The sequence below is a fragment of the Artemia sp. Qi Xiang Cuo genome, chromosome 9 (assembly GCF_049724085.1).
Source record: "Artemia sp. Qi Xiang Cuo chromosome 9, ASM4972408v1, whole genome shotgun sequence".
Classification (NCBI taxonomy): domain Eukaryota; kingdom Metazoa; phylum Arthropoda; class Branchiopoda; order Anostraca; family Artemiidae; genus Artemia; species Artemia sp. Qi Xiang Cuo.
Genome location: NC_142802.1, coordinates 57342395 through 57361982, shown reverse-complemented (window position 1 = coordinate 57361982; position 19588 = coordinate 57342395). Strand labels below are relative to the sequence as shown.

At 35.6% G+C, this 19588-nt stretch overlaps 1 protein-coding gene across 1 annotated transcript in view; it reads left to right on the top strand.

The window, feature by feature from the left end:
• LOC148948862 (RNA-binding protein MEX3B) overlaps positions 1-19588 on the top strand; it is a 94099-nt gene that overhangs the window by 55766 nt on the left and 18745 nt on the right. The window contains exon 3 of the mRNA XM_089094765.1: positions 18541-18781. Within this exon, the coding sequence (XP_088950891.1) occupies positions 18541-18781 (241 nt within the window). The remainder of the gene's footprint in view (positions 1-18540; positions 18782-19588) is intronic.

Below are 19588 nucleotides of genomic sequence, written 5' to 3'. Positions count from 1 at the left end.
GGGGGGGGGGTTCAAACCGGGTAACCCCCCCCCCCCTGGATACGGCCTTGATCTCCACCATCTTCGTAGGAAAATAATCTTTGTAATTTCTTGTCAACGGACAAAAAAAAAGTATGAAACTGTCGTGCCCAAAGTGAATATTTTATTAGTTTTACAGGATAGCAAAAATAAGTTTTTAGACTTCTTATGGGAGGTTGTGTTGGAGGTTAAAACTTAAGGTTTATGCTCCTTGTGAAACCTGCAATTTTTCGACAAGCTTACATTTCAGTTTTAGAACGTATTTAAAAGAATTTTACCTATTCTTGAAAATGTGGTAGACGCTTTAGTTTTGGGCACAAAGGTATTTGACTCATACACCTTTCAAAAAGTTGAACAAATGTATATTTTTGACCAACAAAAAAAGGGGTAAAATCTTACAATTGATATTTAAAAAAACAATTCAGAATGCTACTGCACAATAACGGTTACACACACGGAGGATTTTTTAGGGGGGGGGGCTCTAGAAGGGTACCAACAGTTGGTGAAGTATATTAAATTATTCGAAAAATCTCAGATTTATGGGAGAGGTTAGGATCTCAAGGCAACACCTCCCTATGTGCTTATTCCTATTTGAAAAGAAAAAAACGAAATATTGCGAAAAATCCGCGGAACAGTTCTTGAGATAAAGCAATTAAATTTATTTATTCCGTAAAATCTCACCTTAGGAATATCATCCAAGGGATCCATCATTGGCAGCCTGCATCATGGGCCAAAGATCTTTAAAAACAAAAGAATGTTTACCATATTTTTTTATATTATTTTTACCATATTTCCCAAAATTTGAATTTATAAGTGTGTAGTGTGTATCCTTCTCCACTCCTCTTCATCCTCCTCTAAAGGAAGCTTAGTAAAATAAATGGGAGATTCAAATAGACAGACATATGAAAATATAAATATAGAAAGACTGAAATATGCAAAGCCAAAATTGCTGGAAGAGGAGTTTTTTCAGAAGATTTTGAGAAAATTTCAGAGGTTTCCTTCCGGCTGATATATGCCAGAAGAGTGTATTTTCAGAAAACTAAAATCCATTTTTGGAAAGTGGGCTCCTTTGAACTAAAAGGGTAATTGGCATTAGTGATCAATGAAACAGGTTCATAAAGTTCATAAAGTTACATAAAGCATAAGCTTAAAGCTACATATACATATGCTACATATACATATGCTACAGTTACATAAAGCTACATAAAGTTCGTATAGTCCTTAAAATCGTCCGATGCCGAAAAGTTGTATTTTCTGGCCGCTCTATTCTTTTTATTGATTGGTCTCACAAAATTTTGGCCTCACATATGCGGATGTTGAAAGAGCTAGATTGCTCATCCTTCCCTATAATATGAAGTCTTAAAAAAACATCTTAAAAATATGATAATTGTAACAACTTTCCTTGGAGGTCCTTCTGGCAGTTTTCTAAGTAGGCTACAGTGGATCCTTCTGGAGGTTTCTAAGTAGGCTATAGTGGGTGGTAAAAGGGTACTTGTATAATATAGCCCCGACCACTCAAGTTGCTCATCCATTGATGCATTTTAGAACCGATTTTTTTTCGATTTTTATATATATATATATATATATATATATATATATATATATATATATATATATATATATATATATATATATATATATATATATATATATATATATATATATATATATATATATATATATATATATATATATATATATATATATATATATGGGTAATATATTTGCACATTAGGGGGGAGGGGATAAAGTATTTCGACAGTGAAATTAGAAAACGATTCTTACTTCATAATATGCGTAATAATTGTACCTAACAGATCAAGCATGCAGACCCGCTATCCTCCACCCCCCCCCCCCTAATGTGCAAATATATAGATAATAAGGTATTATCTTTTTATCATACTTAGGTAAATTTCATTAGGATTGAGTGTCAGGGAAACAGGTTACGTGGGAAGATTTTTCCATGGAGGAATTTTCCATAAAAGGGGTACCGAATTCCCAGCATTATTAAAAAAAAACGATCAGAAATTAAATGAAAAAATACGTTTTTCAACTGAAAGTAAGGAGCAACATTAAAAATTAAAACGAACAGAAATAATTACGTATATGAGGGGGTTCGCCCCCCCTCCCGTCAGTACCTCGCTCTTTACGCTAAAGTATTTTTCGTACTTTCAAAAGACCCAATTATTCTAATTAAACGGCCTTTGTGATTCAGGGGTCATTCTTAAAGAATTGTAACAAAAGTCGAACTTTAGCGTAAAGAGCGAGGTATTGACGAGGGGCGAACCCCCTCATATGCGTAAAAATTTCTGTCCGTCTAAAATAAGTTGCTCCTTACTTTCAGTTGAAAATCCTGGATACAATTGTGCGCATCACGTGTTTTTTTTTTTTTTTTTTTTTTTTTTTTTTTTTTTTTTCATTTAATCTTACACTAAATCAAATTTGTATAATAAAGATTTATCTGGGAATACCCATTTTTGAAGATATTTTCTGAGGCAAGTGGATTTGCATTGATGACGGTGTGTGTAATTAAAGCAATATTTCCAGAATTAATTAAAACATTTCATCTTTTCTCACTAATTAAAATGTATACTTTTTTTTATGGAAATCCATAATTCTGAATGATTATAAATTTCTAAGCTTTATTAAATTTGGGCTTCCCATATGAACGAGTTGACGGGAATCGCTCTCTTCAAAGATGTTTTCTGGGGCAAATGGTTTCGTATCGTAGCTTCGAAGTTAATTAATTTCAAAACAAAGTTTTTGTTCTGGAAGTGAAGAGCAACGTTGAAATTTAAGACAATGAAAATTATTGCTTCGCAGATTATGCAATATATATCTACAAAACTAGCTTAAATAAACTGACTCGTGATAGGATTCCCAAAACTAGCGCTTTAGTGAAAACACAAAACCGATTTAAAAAGTCGTCTTTCACTTGCCATGATGTCGGTAATTTTTAATGAGGTTGGTAAATAGGAAGTGTCCAAATTTTGGGACAATTTAAGATTCAGAGGGGAGATGGCCATAAGGCCTCCTAGTGCTTCTCTGCTATATACAATTCTCCAAAAACTCAAGCAAGCTCAGTTTTCAGTAATAGCTTGCAAGCTGCAGGTGCGTAGGCATGAGCAGTTGTATTTAAATGAGTTATTAAACATCTACGATCTTGTGGTTGCTTCGCGGGCTTGATAAAAATTAGAAATAGATAGCTAGATGCATGCTACCAATGGCAAAAAAGCAATTTTACTTGTTTTCCAAAATGGGGTCTCAAAATCTCCAGTTCAGGGTTTTAGACCATGATATATTGATCGGTTTTGTCATAATTCGCATTCACAGGCATTTTGACCCGCTTTGGGCAAAAATGGGCGTTTTCTGGCACAAAATAACAGAAAACGCCATTTTGTAGTGGCACGAACTCTTTTGTTACTTTAAAACGAATTTCCCACGATGGGTTTCAGGTTGCATTTCTATTTATTTTAATTAGTGAGATATCCTATTTCTCTGCTGACTGTCTATAGAGCTTCAATGTCAGTGTTATCAGCACTGTATATAGATAAGGTTAAATAAAAAAACAAGTTTTTTTAAACTGAAAGTAAGGAACGACATTAAAACTTAAACGAACAGAAATTATTCCGTATATGAAAGGGGCTGTCCCCTCCTCAACGCCTCGCTCTTTACGCTAAACTTTTTCGTTGTTAAAAAAAATAGATTTGTGAGAAAGTCAAACTTTAGCGTAAAGAGCGAGGCGTTGAGGAGGGGACAGCCCCTTTCATATACGGAATAATTTCTGTTCGTTTTAAGTTTTAACGTCGTTCCTTACTTTCAGTTAAAAAAACTTGTTTTTGAATTAATGCAGGTTTTGATTTTGGCTCACCGTACATGAATAATTAAAACAAATTTTGAATATTAATTTTACTTTTATTTGGTTGAATGGCTTTCTCGAAGCCTGTTTAATTTTATTTACGAACGTTTTTATTAGTAATAAATATACGTAACTTACGAATTAACTTACGTAACGAACATCTATATTCATATATTATTAATACGTATATTAGAGGGTTCGCCCCCTAGTCAATACCTTGCTCTTTAAGCTAAAATTTGAATTTTGTTCCAATTCTTTAAAAATGACCTATTAATCACAAATGCCGTTAATTATAATAAATAGCTCTTATGGAAGTACTAAAGAATCTTTGGCTTAAAGAGTGAGGTATTGACTAGGGGGTGAACCCAATCATATGCGTAATGTTTTCTGTCGTTTTAAGTTTTGATGTTGCTCCTTACTTTTAGTTGAAAAACTTGTTTTTTTATATATAATTTCTGATCTTTCTTTAAATAATGCTGGGACATCCGACGCCCCCTTCATAGCATTGTCCCTTCCCCCATGAAAACTTCCTTCATGGAAATATCCTCCCACATAACCCACGACCCACTCCCCACCCCCCACTACCAGAAAAAATCCCCCCTGAAAACGTCTGTATATTTCCCAATAACCAATACTATATTTTAACTTTGGGTAAAGTTCATAACTTTCAGCCCCCCCCGGTAGCTTCGGGGGATTAAGTCATCCTAAAAGACATAGTTATCATATTTTTGACCATGCTGAACAAAATGGCTATCTCAAAATTTTGATTGAGTGACCTTGAGAAAAAAATGAGCGTGGGAGGGGCCCTAGTTGCCCTCCATTTTTTTTTGGTCACATAAAAATGCCACTATAACTTTTAATTTCCGATCGAATGCGCCGTCCCTCGATATTCTAGGACCACTGGGTCGATACAATCACCCCTGGAAAAAAAAAACAACAAACAAATAAACAGGCATCCGTGATCTTTCTTCTGGCAAAAAATGCAAAATTCCACTTTTTTGTAGATAGGAGCTTGAAACCTCTGCAGTAGGGTTCTTTGATACGCTGATATGATGGTGTGATTTTTATTAAGGTTCTATAACTTTTAAGGGGTCTTTCCCCCTTTTTTCAAAAATCAGCCAAATTTTCTCAGGCGCGTACCTTTTGATAGGTAAGACTGAACTTGATGAATATTTGAAATCAGCATTAAAATCTGATTCTTTTGATGTATCTATTGGTATCAAAATTTCGTTTTCTACAGTTTCGGTTACCATTGATTCGGGTCGCTCCTTACTTACAGTTCGTTACCACGAACTGTTTGATAATCTATTATTTATATACCGTGGTTATCAGTTAAGAAAAAATTTGTGTTAGAAAATATCTTTATAAAAGGGGGACTCTCCAACAAATCTTTCTTTTAAATTCATTTTGAGTGGTAAGTCTAAAACTTCAATTGTTTATTCTCGAGGGAACACCCACTTTTATAAATATAAACTACGTTCGCAGATGGCGCTCGCCAAGCCTGGTGGAAGGAAAAAAAACTCAAGTCTTAATTCAGATTAGTCAGTCATACGTTATATGCTTGAAATTTAACTTTGTTCAACTCTTAAAAGGACAAACGCAATTGGCGCTATAATCGTACTTAACTTTACCTATAAGTCTGACTGGTAGTGTGGTAGGACAGTACACCACAGATTCACTCGCTACTAATCTTTGTAAAAGTAACTTGTATTTTCTCTTTGTGGACTGATTGATGTTGCTGAGCTGCTCTTCTTGTGAACTAAGGTTTCTATGTTTGTTGGAAAATCATAAGCCAATCATTATCCAAGCACGCAAAAATCCGCTTATGACGGGAGTAGTTTCTAACACTAGAAATTAAAATAAAATATATCTTTCCCTCTATACAGTCTTCCAAAATATGTTTAATTGTTTAGCCATGTACGAAATAAATTCTTTTAATTAAGTCGGAATCAAACCGCAATTCCGTATTCATTTGCGCAGAATGTGTTGGAGGAGGGCAGATTCAGGAAAAAAAGAGGAAAGGATTGTGAAAACTGATAACTAGCACCCCTGAAGTTTAGGCTAAACACGATTCTCATACAGTCTCACAACACAATTCAGGTTTTTCAAAAATTGTTTAATTCCTAACCAGTAAAATTTCGCCACTTTTTTTAGCGCTCTCTTTTGAAAAGTTGTCAACTGTAATAGAATTCAATAGTCTCAGCTGCTGTGGTAGGGGAGCAAGAGTGGCTCAATAGACTAGGAACCTGAAATCTGTAACACTTAAATGAAGGAAAAATATCAGCTTTTCCTTTTTAAGAAACATTTTTTCTCCCTCTAGAATCTACAAAAAAAAATTGCAGCAAGACATCAAAACATCTGTTCTAAGAAAAACTTGTCTTGTTCTTTGGGAATTTTATTTTTTTTAGCTTTGACTAATCGGTAAAATTCGACGAAATTTCTTGGAACAGATACTCTAAATAATGGGATAATGGAAAACATGGAATAATGGAATCTAAAAAGAAAAATAAATAGTTGTTTCGTTTCAAACGTTTGAAACAAAAACAAAAAACCAAGAATCAACGCATACTTTGATTATTACTAGTGGAGAATTACTACTAGTCGTGGAAAAACAACGGGAAAAATTTTGTGACTTTTCTTCACTAAAAAAAGACAGGCCTTTCAAAATGGTTTACTTGAGATCAGTAATAATATATACTTGATTCTGATTGGTATATTATTTTTAGCTGACTAATCATAGGCCACTTTGCACTCATTGCCTCAAATAGCTTACGTTACGGAACCACGATGTTAAACAGCTCAAAGCATCTTAATGATTAGCCAATAATCATATTATTTCTGATCGTTATTGGCATACAGCCTATAGGTTACTGAACCGGAGGAATTGATTATACAAATCATTCACGTATTAATATCTACTATCAAAAGGCTTATTTATATGATTGATGACTTTTACAGCTGTCTGGAGTTTCTCAGGACAGTTTCTTGCTACGGTATATGTCCATATTTAATGCGATCTATATTAAGAATATATATATATATATATATATATATATATATATATATATATATATATATATATATATATATATATATATATATATATATATATATATTTTATATATATATATATATGCCGGAAATTCCCTTTTCTCTGCTTTAATTCAATTAGCTTTACGAGTTAGCTTTTTCAGTCTTACACAAACTATGGTGTTTAAGGTTAGGTTAGGTTAAATACCTCAAACCTTGCATTAAATTGAAAAAGTTGACTGACAACGCCGACTAAGAAAAAAAGTTATTTCGGACATTCAGAGTGGAATGTCGACATACACGAATTTTGGACATTCGCGGTAACATATATAATATATATATGTATATATATATATATATATATATATATATATATATATATATATATATATATATATATATATATATATATATATATATATATATATATATATATATATATATATATATATATATATATATATATATATATATATATGGGGGGGGGGCATCCTTTGCTTTCGCACACCCTTACTGTTCAACTTCCCCAGATTTCTCTAGATGCCCCTTTAGAGCTGGACTGACTGTGGCTCAGCTTTCAGTCACGCCACTGACCCCCGCTCGAAACGAAATAACCAGCAACTCAAGGATTCGAACCCCTATTATCATGGAAAAAGGATTCCAGGCTCTGTGTGCTAACCACTCGGCTTGGTCCCGGTCTGCAAATACGGCGTTGAATTGACGCTTCAGTTGCTGGATCTTGTTTACAGATTAATTAAAAAAAAACTTTTTCAAAGAAAAGTAAAGAACTCCATTAAACAAAAAATGAGCAAAAATAAAATCAAATAATCTACCAAGCGTGAAACTACCACAAATCAGCATCGATAAATAAATGGAACCCAAAACGAGCAGAAATTACAATAAATAACCGAGTCAAACTCAAAACGAGCAGAAATTAACATAAGATGGGCTCAAAACCCCTATAACTTCCCAAGGCCAGAACAAAATTCGCACTTCACTGAAAAAAAATATAAATGTTTTTACTTCAATCAAATAATATTAACATTTTGATTACTAAATATCAGTATATGTATATTAAACTGACATACATTCATTTATGTCAATGAGAAAATGAGTCATTTAGACAACCAACTACCTTGACTAGTAAAGTTTAAATGGCCCAAAATCTGTGAATATCAATATTTTTACAACAAATTACAAAAAAGTTTCTCTATTCTTGATTAATTCAAATGTATTTATCAAAAATAAACTTTTTTACTAAACAAATATATTTACTAGAAACAAATAGAATTACTAAAAAACTGAAGTGGTAGCACACATAGTAGTAGTGGTGGTATTTAGGATGAAGCACACAAGCACACTGCCCAAAAAAAGGAAAGATTATCAAGGCCTAAAGAAGCAACACCCTTAATAACAGGAAACCTCATTATGTTTCAAAATCAACACTTGTGCACAAACTAACATGCTATCTTACTCACTTTCTAGACCCCTAACCCCATAACTCTTCTGACAGACCTACATCATATTACACATACAACTTGAAAATACAAAACCAAAAATTCTGTGTTGTTGAAACAACAAAACATCCAATACTCTGTGGAACTTGAGACAATCTCACATTGAATCTGAGATGAGCTAGGTATGGTGCCCTGTATATAGCCATACTTTTTGTAGAAGTTTGGTATATTTAATCGTTTAATATGACCCAAGCACCTTTAAACATAATATAATAAATAAGTAAGCAAGCAAAGCAAACAAACAAATTTAAGTAAATAATAAGCAAAGCAATAAAAGCATTCATTTATGGGTTTCTTTTCGTTTTTTTTTTTAAGACTTTATAGTTTGGCCTGCTATTTGTATGCTGGAGAAAAGTTTTCAGCAATTTTTAACAACATACACCCTTTTAAAAATCTTGACAGAAATAGTGGTGTTTACTTTAGTTTCATACCTCCTCTAGTTGACCTGAAATGGAAAACTTGATACCATTCGCAAAAAAAATATGTTTACTTTCTTTGATAGCTTGGATACACTTACGCTATTTTGATTTAGTTAAATTTTAAGAGCAGAAGTAGCACCGAAAGTTTGAACATAATACCCTCAGTCGTTCTTGGGATATTGCCGAGATGCCTTATTGGGAATTAGCATTAACACAGTGCATTTGATGTAATCTTAAGGCAACATTTTGTTTTTAAACATAATGGGCAAATAGGAGGGTGGAAGTGGAAAGGGAATTAATTGCACTCCAATCACTTTCGACCATTAAAAAGGGCATCAACCCTTTCTACTTTCAATCGAATGAATCCTTTTCGAAGTTCCTACGACAACTCCTTCGATAGAAAGTGCCCTGGTCTAAATAACAACAACAACAAAAAATAATACGTTAGGCTCACATCGATCTTTACTTGAAAAACGTGAAGCTTTCCAATTACTTTCGACTATTAAAAAGGGCACTTGGCCTTTTGATTTCCAATCGAATGAGCCCTTTTTGAAAGGACAACGCTTTCTAGAAACACCTTGTATGCCCCAGGGCATAAATTACAACCCTTACCCTAAGGGCTGTTAGTGTGGTTGTCATCCTCTACGACCTAATTTCCAGAACTTTCAAGTACATTAAACAAAATGACTATCATAAAATTTTGATTGGATGTGTTTGGGCAAGTGGAGGGCGTGAGAGGGGCGATAGTCGCTCTCCAATCACTTTCAACTATTAAAAATGGCACTAGCCCTTTCAATTTCCAATCAAATGGGTTCTTTTGAAGTTTCTACGACAAAACTTTAAATACAAATCTTATATGCTCCCAGGGCATAACTTACTACCTTTGCCCGGAGTGCTGGGGGGGGGTGACCTAATTTCCAGAACTTTCTACTACGTTGAACAAAATGGCTATTTGAAAATTTTGATTGACTGTGTTTGGAGGAATGGTGGGCGTGAGAGGGGGGTTAGTTACCCTCCAATCTCTTTCGCCTATTAAAAAGGGCACTAGCCCTCTCAATTTCCAATTGAATGAACTCCTTTTGAAGTTTTACGACAACTCTATCTATAAAAACCTTATATGCCCCTAGGGCAGAAATTACAGCCATTGCCCTTGAGTCTCTGGGGGGTTTGTCATCCTTAAATACATAATTGCCAGAACTTTCAACTACGTTGAACAAAATGGTTATCTCTGAACTTTGATTGAATTGTTTTGGAGAAATGGTGGGCGTAAGAGGGGGGGGGGGGGTTAATTACTCTCCACTCACTTTCGACTATTAAAAAGGGCAATTCTAATTTCCAATCAAATGAGCCCTTTTTTAAAATTTCTACAACAACTTTCTATATAAACTTTATATGCCCCCAGGGCATAACTTACAACCCTTGCACTGAGGGCTCTGAGGGGTTTATCATCCTAAAAGACTTAATTTCAAGAACTTTCAACTACGTTGAACAAAATGGATATCTCAAATTTTGATTGGATGTGTTTGGGAAAATGGTAGGCGTGAGAGGGGCGTTAGTCACTCCAATAACTTTCAATTAATAAAACAGGCACTATCCCTTTCAATATCAAATTGAATGAGACCTTTTGAAGTTTCAATAACACTACTTTCTATAAAAACTTTATAGGCCCCAAGGACATAATTTTAACCCCTTGCCCTGAGGGCTCTGGGGGGAGGGGTTGTAATCCTCAAAGACCTAATTTCCAAAACTTTCAAGTACGTTGAATAAAATGGCTGTCTAAAAATTTTGATTGGATGTGTTTGGGGAAAAGGTGGGCTTGAGAGGGGAGATAGTTGCCCTCAAATAACTTTTGACTATTAAAAAGGGCACTAGCCCTTTGAATTTCCAATCTATAGTCCTTTTTCAAGTTTCTATAACAAAGATTTCAATAAGGACCTTATGTGCCCCCAGGGCATAACTTATAACCCTTGCCCTGAAAACTCTGGGGAGTGTCCTGCTCAAAGGTATAATTTCCTGAACTTTGAACTCCGTGGAACAAAATGGCTATTGGATGTGTTTGGGGAAATGGTGGGCGTGGAAGGGGTGTTAGTTGCGTTCGAATTAATTTCGACTATTAAAAAGGGCTCTAGCCGTTTAGATTTCCAATCGAATGAACCCTTTTTGATGTTTTTACTGCAGCACTTTATATAAAAAACCTTATATGCCCCCAGGGCATAACCTACAACCCTTGCCTTGAGGGCTGTGGGGGGTTGTCATTCTCAAAGACCTAATTTCCAGAAATTTCTACTACGTTGAACAAAATGCTATCTGAAAATGTTGATTGGATGTGTTTGGAGGAATGGTGGGCTTGAGTGGCGGATTAGTTACCCTCTAATCACTTTCGACTATTACAAAGGGTACTAGCCCTCTCAATTTACAATGGAATGAGCCACTTTTCAAGTTTTACGACAACTCTATCTATAAAAACCTTAAATGCACCCTGGGCAGAACTTACAATCTTTGCCCTTGGGGCTCTGGGGGGTTTGTCATCGTTAAATACATAATTTCCAGAACTTTCAACTACGTTAACAAAATGGTTATCTCTAAACTTTGAATGTTTTTGGAGAAATGGTGGGCATAAGAGGGGGGTTAATTACTCTCCACTCACTTTCGGGTATTAAAAAGGGCAATTTCAATTTCCAATCAAATGAGCCCTTTTTGAAATTTCTACAGCGAATTTCTATATAAATTTTATATGCCCCCAGGGCATAACTTACAACCCTTGCACTGAGGGCTCTGAGGGGGTTATCATCCTAAAAGACCTAATTTCAAGAACTTTCACCTACGTTGAACAAAATGGATATCTCAAAATTTTGATTGGATGTGGTTGGGAAAATGGTGGGTGTGAGACAGGCGTTAGTCACTCTCCGATCACTTTCAACTATTGAAAAAGGCACTAGCCCTTTCAATTTCCAGTTGAATGAGCCGTTTTTCAAGTTTCTACGACAAAGAGTTCAATAAAAAACCTATATGCCCCAAGGGCATAACTTATAACCCTTGTCCTGAAGACTGTGGGGGGGATGTCCTGCTCAAAGGTATAATTTCCTGAACTTTGAACTGCATGGAACAAAATGGCTATCTCAAAATTTTTATTGGATGTGTTTGGGGAAATGGTGGGCGTGGAAGGCGTGTTAGCTGCCTTCCAATCACTTTCGACTATTAAAAAGGGCACTAGCCATTTCAATTTCCAATCGAATGAGTCCTTTTTGAAGTTTCTACGACAATGCGTCCTATAAAAACCTTTTATGCCCCCAGGGCATAACTTACAACCCTTGCCCTGAGAGCTTTGGGGGTTTTTCATCCTCAGAGACCTATTTTTCAGAACTTAAAACTACGTTGATTAAAATGGCTGTCTCAAAATTTTGATCAGATGTGTTTGGATGCATTTAGCTGCCCTCCAATTACTTTCGACTAATGAAAAGGGCACTAGCCCTTTGAATTTCCAATCGATTGAGTCTTTTTTGAAGTTTCTACGACAATGCCTTCTATATAAACCTCATATTCCCCCAGGGCATAACTTACAACCCTTACCCTGAGGGCTGTGGCGGAGTGTCCTCCTCAAAAACATAATTCCTATGTGGAAATCAACTACGCTGAACAAATCGCTATCTCAAAATTTTGATTGGATGTTTCGGCAAATGGTGGGCGTGGGGTGTTAGTCGCCTTCCAATAACTTTTGACTTTTGAAAAGGGCACAAGCCACTCCAATTTCCAATTGAATGAGCACTTTTCGAAGTTTCTACGACAACTCCTTCGATACGAAGTGCCCTGCTCTAAAGGAAACAATTAATAAATAATACATTGTGCCAACATCGTTATTATATACCCCCCAGGGCATAACTTAAAACCCTTGCCTTGAGGGTTGTGGGGGAGTGTCCTCCTCAAAAACATATTTTCTATCTGGAAATTAACTACGCTGAACAAAATGGCTATCTCAATATTTTGATTGGATGTATTTGGGGGAATGATGGGCGTGCGGTGAGGGGGGATAGTTGCCCTCCAATCACTTTCGACTATTAAAAAGGACACTAGCCATTCCAATTTCCAATCGAATGAGCCCTTTTCGAAGTTTCTAGGACAACTCCTTCTATTCGAAGTGCCCTGGTATTGAAAAAGAACAAAAAAAAAACCAAAATTATACATTTTGCTAACATCGTTCTTTACTTAGGCAGCGCGAACGTACTGCCTATGATATATGTGTTAGTGCAGTTGTTGTTCAGAAGAGGGGATGAACTGCACCTGCTACTGAAGCATGGTAGCTCGAATTGGTTGGTTAAAATTAATACATCAATCAGAAACCAGTTTACGTTTTTGAGCTCCGTAACATACGGCCTTAAGCAGCAATGTGAAAGAGGCATTGGTACTTTCGCATTATCCGGGCCTCGGCTTAATCACTGTAGAGAAGGCAATGATAAAACCCGTTTTTGACATGATAACCGCTGTAGATTAGGCAATGATAGCGTGGTTTGCATTGCGTATTAGATATTAAACCGGTTTTTGGGATTTTAGGGGGGGAAGGTACCTAAGTTAGGTTACATATTTAATATATGCAATGCTTTACTCCCCCCCCCCCCCAAATGTGCAAATATATAGCCCAAATTTGTTTCTAAACTATTATATATTCATCCTATTTCATTTTATTTCATTAGCATTAACCAAACTTTAGAGAGGCCCGGATAATGCGAAAGTACCGAGCCATTGTACGGATTTTTACGGTTTTTGTGTAATGATCTAATATTAGTATTAGACTCGCCTGATTTTTATGCTTTAATACGTAATAAATTCCCAGGGACTCTTCACTTTCCGGAACGTGGTGTACATCTCAGAACGTCAGGTGTGCCGTACAGTTCTACTACACTTGACAGGCGCCACCTGGTGTATATGATTTCTGAAAGTGGGCGCCCACTTGATACATTTTTGAAATAATCAAAATTAGGAGTTTCTCAACTCCCACCCGCCCAGGGAACGTTTGGTAGTCTCAAAAGGCAATAGGATCTTTAATAAGCATTAATAGATCTTCTGATTATCTCTATCATAGAATATGTTTCTACAACTCGGATATATTAGAGACCTCTGGTTTGCAAGGATGCAGCAGATAAGCTTAACCAAGAATTTGTGTGCTCTGTAACCAAGGATAACAAGAATATATGCCTAAGTCACGTTAAGGCCCATTCACAATGATATTTTACTAATGCCGAGATTTAACTGGTGCTAGCTTGAATCGATGAGAATTTCAATAGAAATTAAATCTGAATTTTCAATAGAAATCTTCAGCCAATCAGAAAATTCTATGAAATATCTGATTGGCTCAAATTAACGCTAGGTAAATCTTGGTGTATGTGAAATCTCACTGTGAATAGGTCATAGCAATAACGATTTTACGCATTTGCGGATTTCAGGCCATATGAAGAAAAAAAAAATAAGGACCCCTTCACGACACAAAGGGGCTTATGGATATTCCTTAGACTTTCTCATGGGGAAGGTAAATCCTGCTGACGTAAAATATGATTGTACATTAAATAAGAAGAAATTAGTTCGGATTCTGAAACAGCTGCTAAAAGAGTAGGCTAATATAGAAATTTCACAGCCTACTTCACCAAACTTTAATAAAGTATTTTTCTCTCTTTTCTCTTCCCCCTTCCATTTTTCTCGAGGGATCTTGATCAAGAATCTCGTTTGTTCTAAAGTTATTACTTTTCTCTCATATATTCTTGAAAAATACTCAGGGAATGATTCCTGCTTTGAGAGGGGAGTTTAGGTGATCATTTATTCTGATTGGCGTCCTGGGGTTGGTTCCAATGGCAAAGTTTCGTCAAAATCCTGGGATGAGGGGGTAAAGTTGGAGCCAATTTTCCCAAATAAAGTAAAAATGATAGTGAGAACTGATATTTTTTTTTTTTACCATAAAGGTAAAGATATACTAAAGAAAATTAGCCCATTTCTGAGGGTGCTTGAATTATGCTGGCTTATCGTAATTTTGAAAAGATTTTGAAGAAACTAAATTTTAGATGGGGGGAGGGAACCGAGGTCTGTAAGGGGAAGTTGTCACACGTTCCCCATAACAAATTACGCCCCTGTTGGCTTCCCTGTTGCAAGGTGATATTGGCTAGATGCTAAGGTTTTTTTTTTTTTTTTTTTTTTTTTTTTTTTTTTTTTTTTTTTTTTACAAAAAAATATCAACAAGCTGGGTTTTGGGGTAAATATTTGCTGGATTTATTGAACAGTATTCATCTTTCCCTACCGTAAAATGCTTGTATGGCTATTTTTCTGAATTAAATGAAATCTTCGTGAATGAGGTTGTGATCCTACTGGATTGATGGATCACGTTTGCCAGAACATAGTTTGACCGTGGTGGCGTTTTCCATTTCGAAACATGTCATCTATTTGCATAGCTGCGCAACGCAAAACTCGAAGGGGGTGGGGGATCGATGAGGTATGGTCTGAAACTGCTAAAGATTCTATTTTTAGCTAGCATTTCTAGGAGACGGTTCAAGAAAAAAGAATGGTACTTAGAAAGATGAGTTTTGTGTCTTTCCACAATTAATGGTACATTTTTTGTTGATGTAAAAAATATATAAAAAATTTTTGTTGATGTAAAAAACTGAGCCCCCAGAATGAATTCCTGTATTCGTTCCTGATAGATATGACGGATCAAATACGCATTTAAGAGCAGCAGTTTTGATAAAATTTGAGGGCAACAAGGCAGGATGTTTTTATGCAGTAGACAAATCGGTTAAAATACGAATTATAGTCTTGTGCTTCATGATCTGAGACTAGAGGGCCCCTGGATTCTAATGATTCTCTAACGGTCAATATTTAATTTTTGTCGAATGAAATTATACCTAGTGACGTACTGTTAGATATTTGTGAACTAGGTATGACTCTTCTCGGCAGAAAGGCAGTTTGGCGTTCAGGGGTCCGGCTCCCCTCGAAATCTGTATTGTATAATTTATTGAATTCTCACCCAAATTCACACATACTTTAAAATTGAACATAGTCGTAGCTAATTTAGACGTGGACTCTTGCAAAAAGATTAGGGGATTTTGTATGGTGGAGGGGGAGGGGTGTTGCCGCGAAAATTTATTACTTCAGAGCCTATCTAACATATATAAAAAAAACTAGTACAAATAAACGAACTAATTATGTTTCCCTATGTTTCTAGGATTATAGAAAGCTAGCGTATAATTTGATGTAGAAACAAAACCGCCATGATCTTTTTTTATTTATACGGACTAATTTCTTTTCTTTTCAATTTTAATGTCACTCCTTAGTTTCAGTTGAAAACATAATTTTTAGTATAATTTTTTATCATCACCGATCCAGGGGAGATAAGAAACCTCTAGAAAATACTGCAGAAAGGACGAATCTTTTACTTTTAAGATGAGTTGGTGATTTATGAAACTTACAAAGAGGGTTTTGAGGGGAAGTATCCGTGAGGGGTTCTTATAAACCTCCAGTTAAGGGCTTTGGACCATAATTATTGCAATGGTACCGTTTTATGCATCCAAACTCTTCCACTTAAGAAGTGGCACCAAAAGTGCTGTTTTTAGTCCTATATGACACTTATGGATAGTAAAATCTTTAAAAAGCACGTAAATATGAGTAATAGGTTTTAAATGAACCTTCCCGGGAAATACTTTAAGAAATGAGTGCATCACATTTGCAAAAATATTGGATTATCTGAAAAGTAATCATAAGAAGGGACAAACCATGATTGAAAACAAAAATTCAAGCAGGAATCGAACGCATGAAAATCTAATTTGAAATCCAGCGCTGTACTGACAGAACCACGCCTCTAATAATGTAATTTAATATATTAGTGTTTGTAGGACTTTAATTGCGTAGCTTATTAAGGAGGCTTGGAGGAGGAACAACCGGGGGGGGGGGTGCTCTTGTAAACGTCCAGTTAAGGGTTTTGGTCTATAATTATTACAATGATACCGTTTTATACTTTCATGATTTTTAACTTAAGAAGTAGCACCTAAAGTGTTGTTGCCACTGCTTTATCTCACTTACGAATAGTATAATTGATAAAAAGCACGTAGATGTGAGGAAAAGTAATCAAATGAGCTGTTAAACATGACTCTAAAAAGTTCTGGTAGCCTACTAGACCCAGCTTTTCCACTTGAGACATGGCACCAAAATTGACGTGTTTAATGACATTTGAAACTTGCAGATGGTGGAATTTATAGGAAGAACGTAGATATGAGCAATATTTTTTTAATATGAGTTAACAAAAATCTATTTACGATGTTCTGGCAGCCTGTTAGCACCACCCCTTGAAAAATGGCATAAGAAGTGTTTTTTCGTGCCCTATGGCGCTTGCAGATGGCGGAATTTATATAAACCACGTACATATGAAAAACAACTTTTGAATGAGCTCTTAAGCATCTCTCTATGATGTTATAGTAATTCGCTAGGCCTGGAAAAAAGAAGAAAAGAAGACCGTTTTAACATTTTTTAACTTATAGTTAATATGCGCTGTGGTTCGCTCTTTACTAGGTTGCAGCTAATGCTTCAACCATGACAAAGAGTGCATTGCAAATTCTCCCCAGAAACTAGTTAACATTGACATGCGTGAAATCTAATAAATGGTAAACTATTTATGAGACTTACTAAGGGGACTGGGAGGGGGAGTGTACGGGAGGGGTTCTTGTAAACATCCAGTTAAAAGTTCTGGAACATAGCTATTACAACAGTACTTGTTTTGTACTTCAGAGCCTTTCCACTTAAGAAGGGGCACTAAAAAGGTTGTTTTCAGTGCTATTCGCACTTACGAAAGGTAGCATTAATAAAAATCATTTAGATATGAGCAATAGCTTTCAAATGAACCATTAAACATAACTCTTAAAAGTTCTGCTTTCCCAATAGCCCCAGCGTTTCCACTTGAGACATTATACCAGCACTGCCCTTGCTATTGTAATTTGGTAATTAAAGATAGTGGAATTCATAAGAAGAGCGTAGGTATTAGCAACATATTTTATATTACCAATTAAAAATCTGTCTACGATATTCTGGTAGCCTGCTAACGCCATTTTAGTGCCATGTGGCACTTGCAGATGGCGAAATTTATTAAAAAGCACGTATATATAAGAAATATCTTTGGAATGAGCCATTAAGCATCTCTATGATGTTCTGGTAACCCGCTAGGCCTGCTGAAAAAAAAAGAAAAAAAGGGAGACAGATCAGTGCTACCAAAAAAAAGTGATTTTCCTTGTTGTTCAACGAGAGGGACTGTAATTTTCCTGAGCAAGGTTTTCGACCTTGCTGATTGCAACGGTACAGTTTTCATTTTGATCTGACGTCATTTTAAAGGGGTTTCAGGCTTTTTTCGAAATCGCCATAAATTTCGTTTCGCACTAAACTAAGACGAACCGAAATAATAGTTACCATTCCTGAGTCAGTGTCAGATGACATTTTTTATTTCACTAGGCAGTTTCTTTCATACTAGGCAGTATTTAACTAGGCAGTTTCACTAGGCGTTTGTTGGCTTTTAGTTGCTATGGGCTGTTGTTCGCTCTTTACTAGGTTGCAGTTACCGCTGCAACCATGATTACCAGAAAGTGAAGTGAAAATACCGAAAGAAAAAGTATTCAAAATATTAAGGGGGGCGAGATTATTGTTATTATGTTTAAAGCCAGTTTATTTTTGTTTTTAGGTGAGAGTCCCCTATCGCGTTGTTGGACTTGTAGTCGGACCGAAAGGTGCTACCATCAAGCGGATCCAACAGACTACTCATACATATATTGTAACCCCATCAAGAGACAAAGAACCGGTTTTTGAAGTTACTGGTCTACCTGAAAACGTGGAAACAGCCAAGAAAGAAATAGAATCCCATATTGCTGTCAGAACTGGAGGAATATTTGGCAACGGGTTGCCAGATTTGACTAACATTAAAAGTAGGCTGTATTATTATATCTTCAACAGGGTTATAACGTTTGTCAAGATTGAAAAAAAAAAAATCATTTAGCGAAATACGCTATTGAAAAGAATACGGACAATTGTTGTCTTATTATGAGTAAAAGTATAAAACTGTCAACATGACTGAAAATGTCAACATATCAGTAAGCGGATATAAACTCTTTAGAAGAATAAGAAAAACATCAAAGAATAACGTTGGGAGATTGGGAGAAACCCCTAAAAATTAGCAGCTTCAAGGTTCTTCCAAGGTTATTTTTACGCCCCAAAAATTGTAAATTTAGACAGCTGGGCCTCTCGTGCATTTATTTTTCTTAAGCAGAAGAATAAATTCTGTTTAAAATGGACCCCCCCTAAGTGGCTCTGCAAACCTATGCATACCATTTTCTTTCAGCTAAGGGGATTCCTTTGCGCAGTTTCCTCCTCCATCTAGTTCTGTCTGAATTTTTACCAAAGATTTCATTAGATAATATATACTTACCCAAATCAGTTGTTCTTAACTGGAGGTGTAAACACGTCTGGGGTCTGAAAGAAAGGATTTTTTGTTTGAGGGGGGGGGGTTGAAAGGATTTTTTAAAAAGCAACCACCTAATAAGTTACTTATATTAAACAATGTTTTAGAAAAAATGCTGTAACAATCCTTCTATATAGTGTACAATATCGTGAAATAAGATTCAAAGGGGCTGCGAGCTTTGAAAAGAGCTGAAAATGCGAAATAATTTTCCTACCTTATTATAAGTCTCGGAACAGATGCGTTTCAGTTCAGTTCAGAAATTTTCATAAAATAT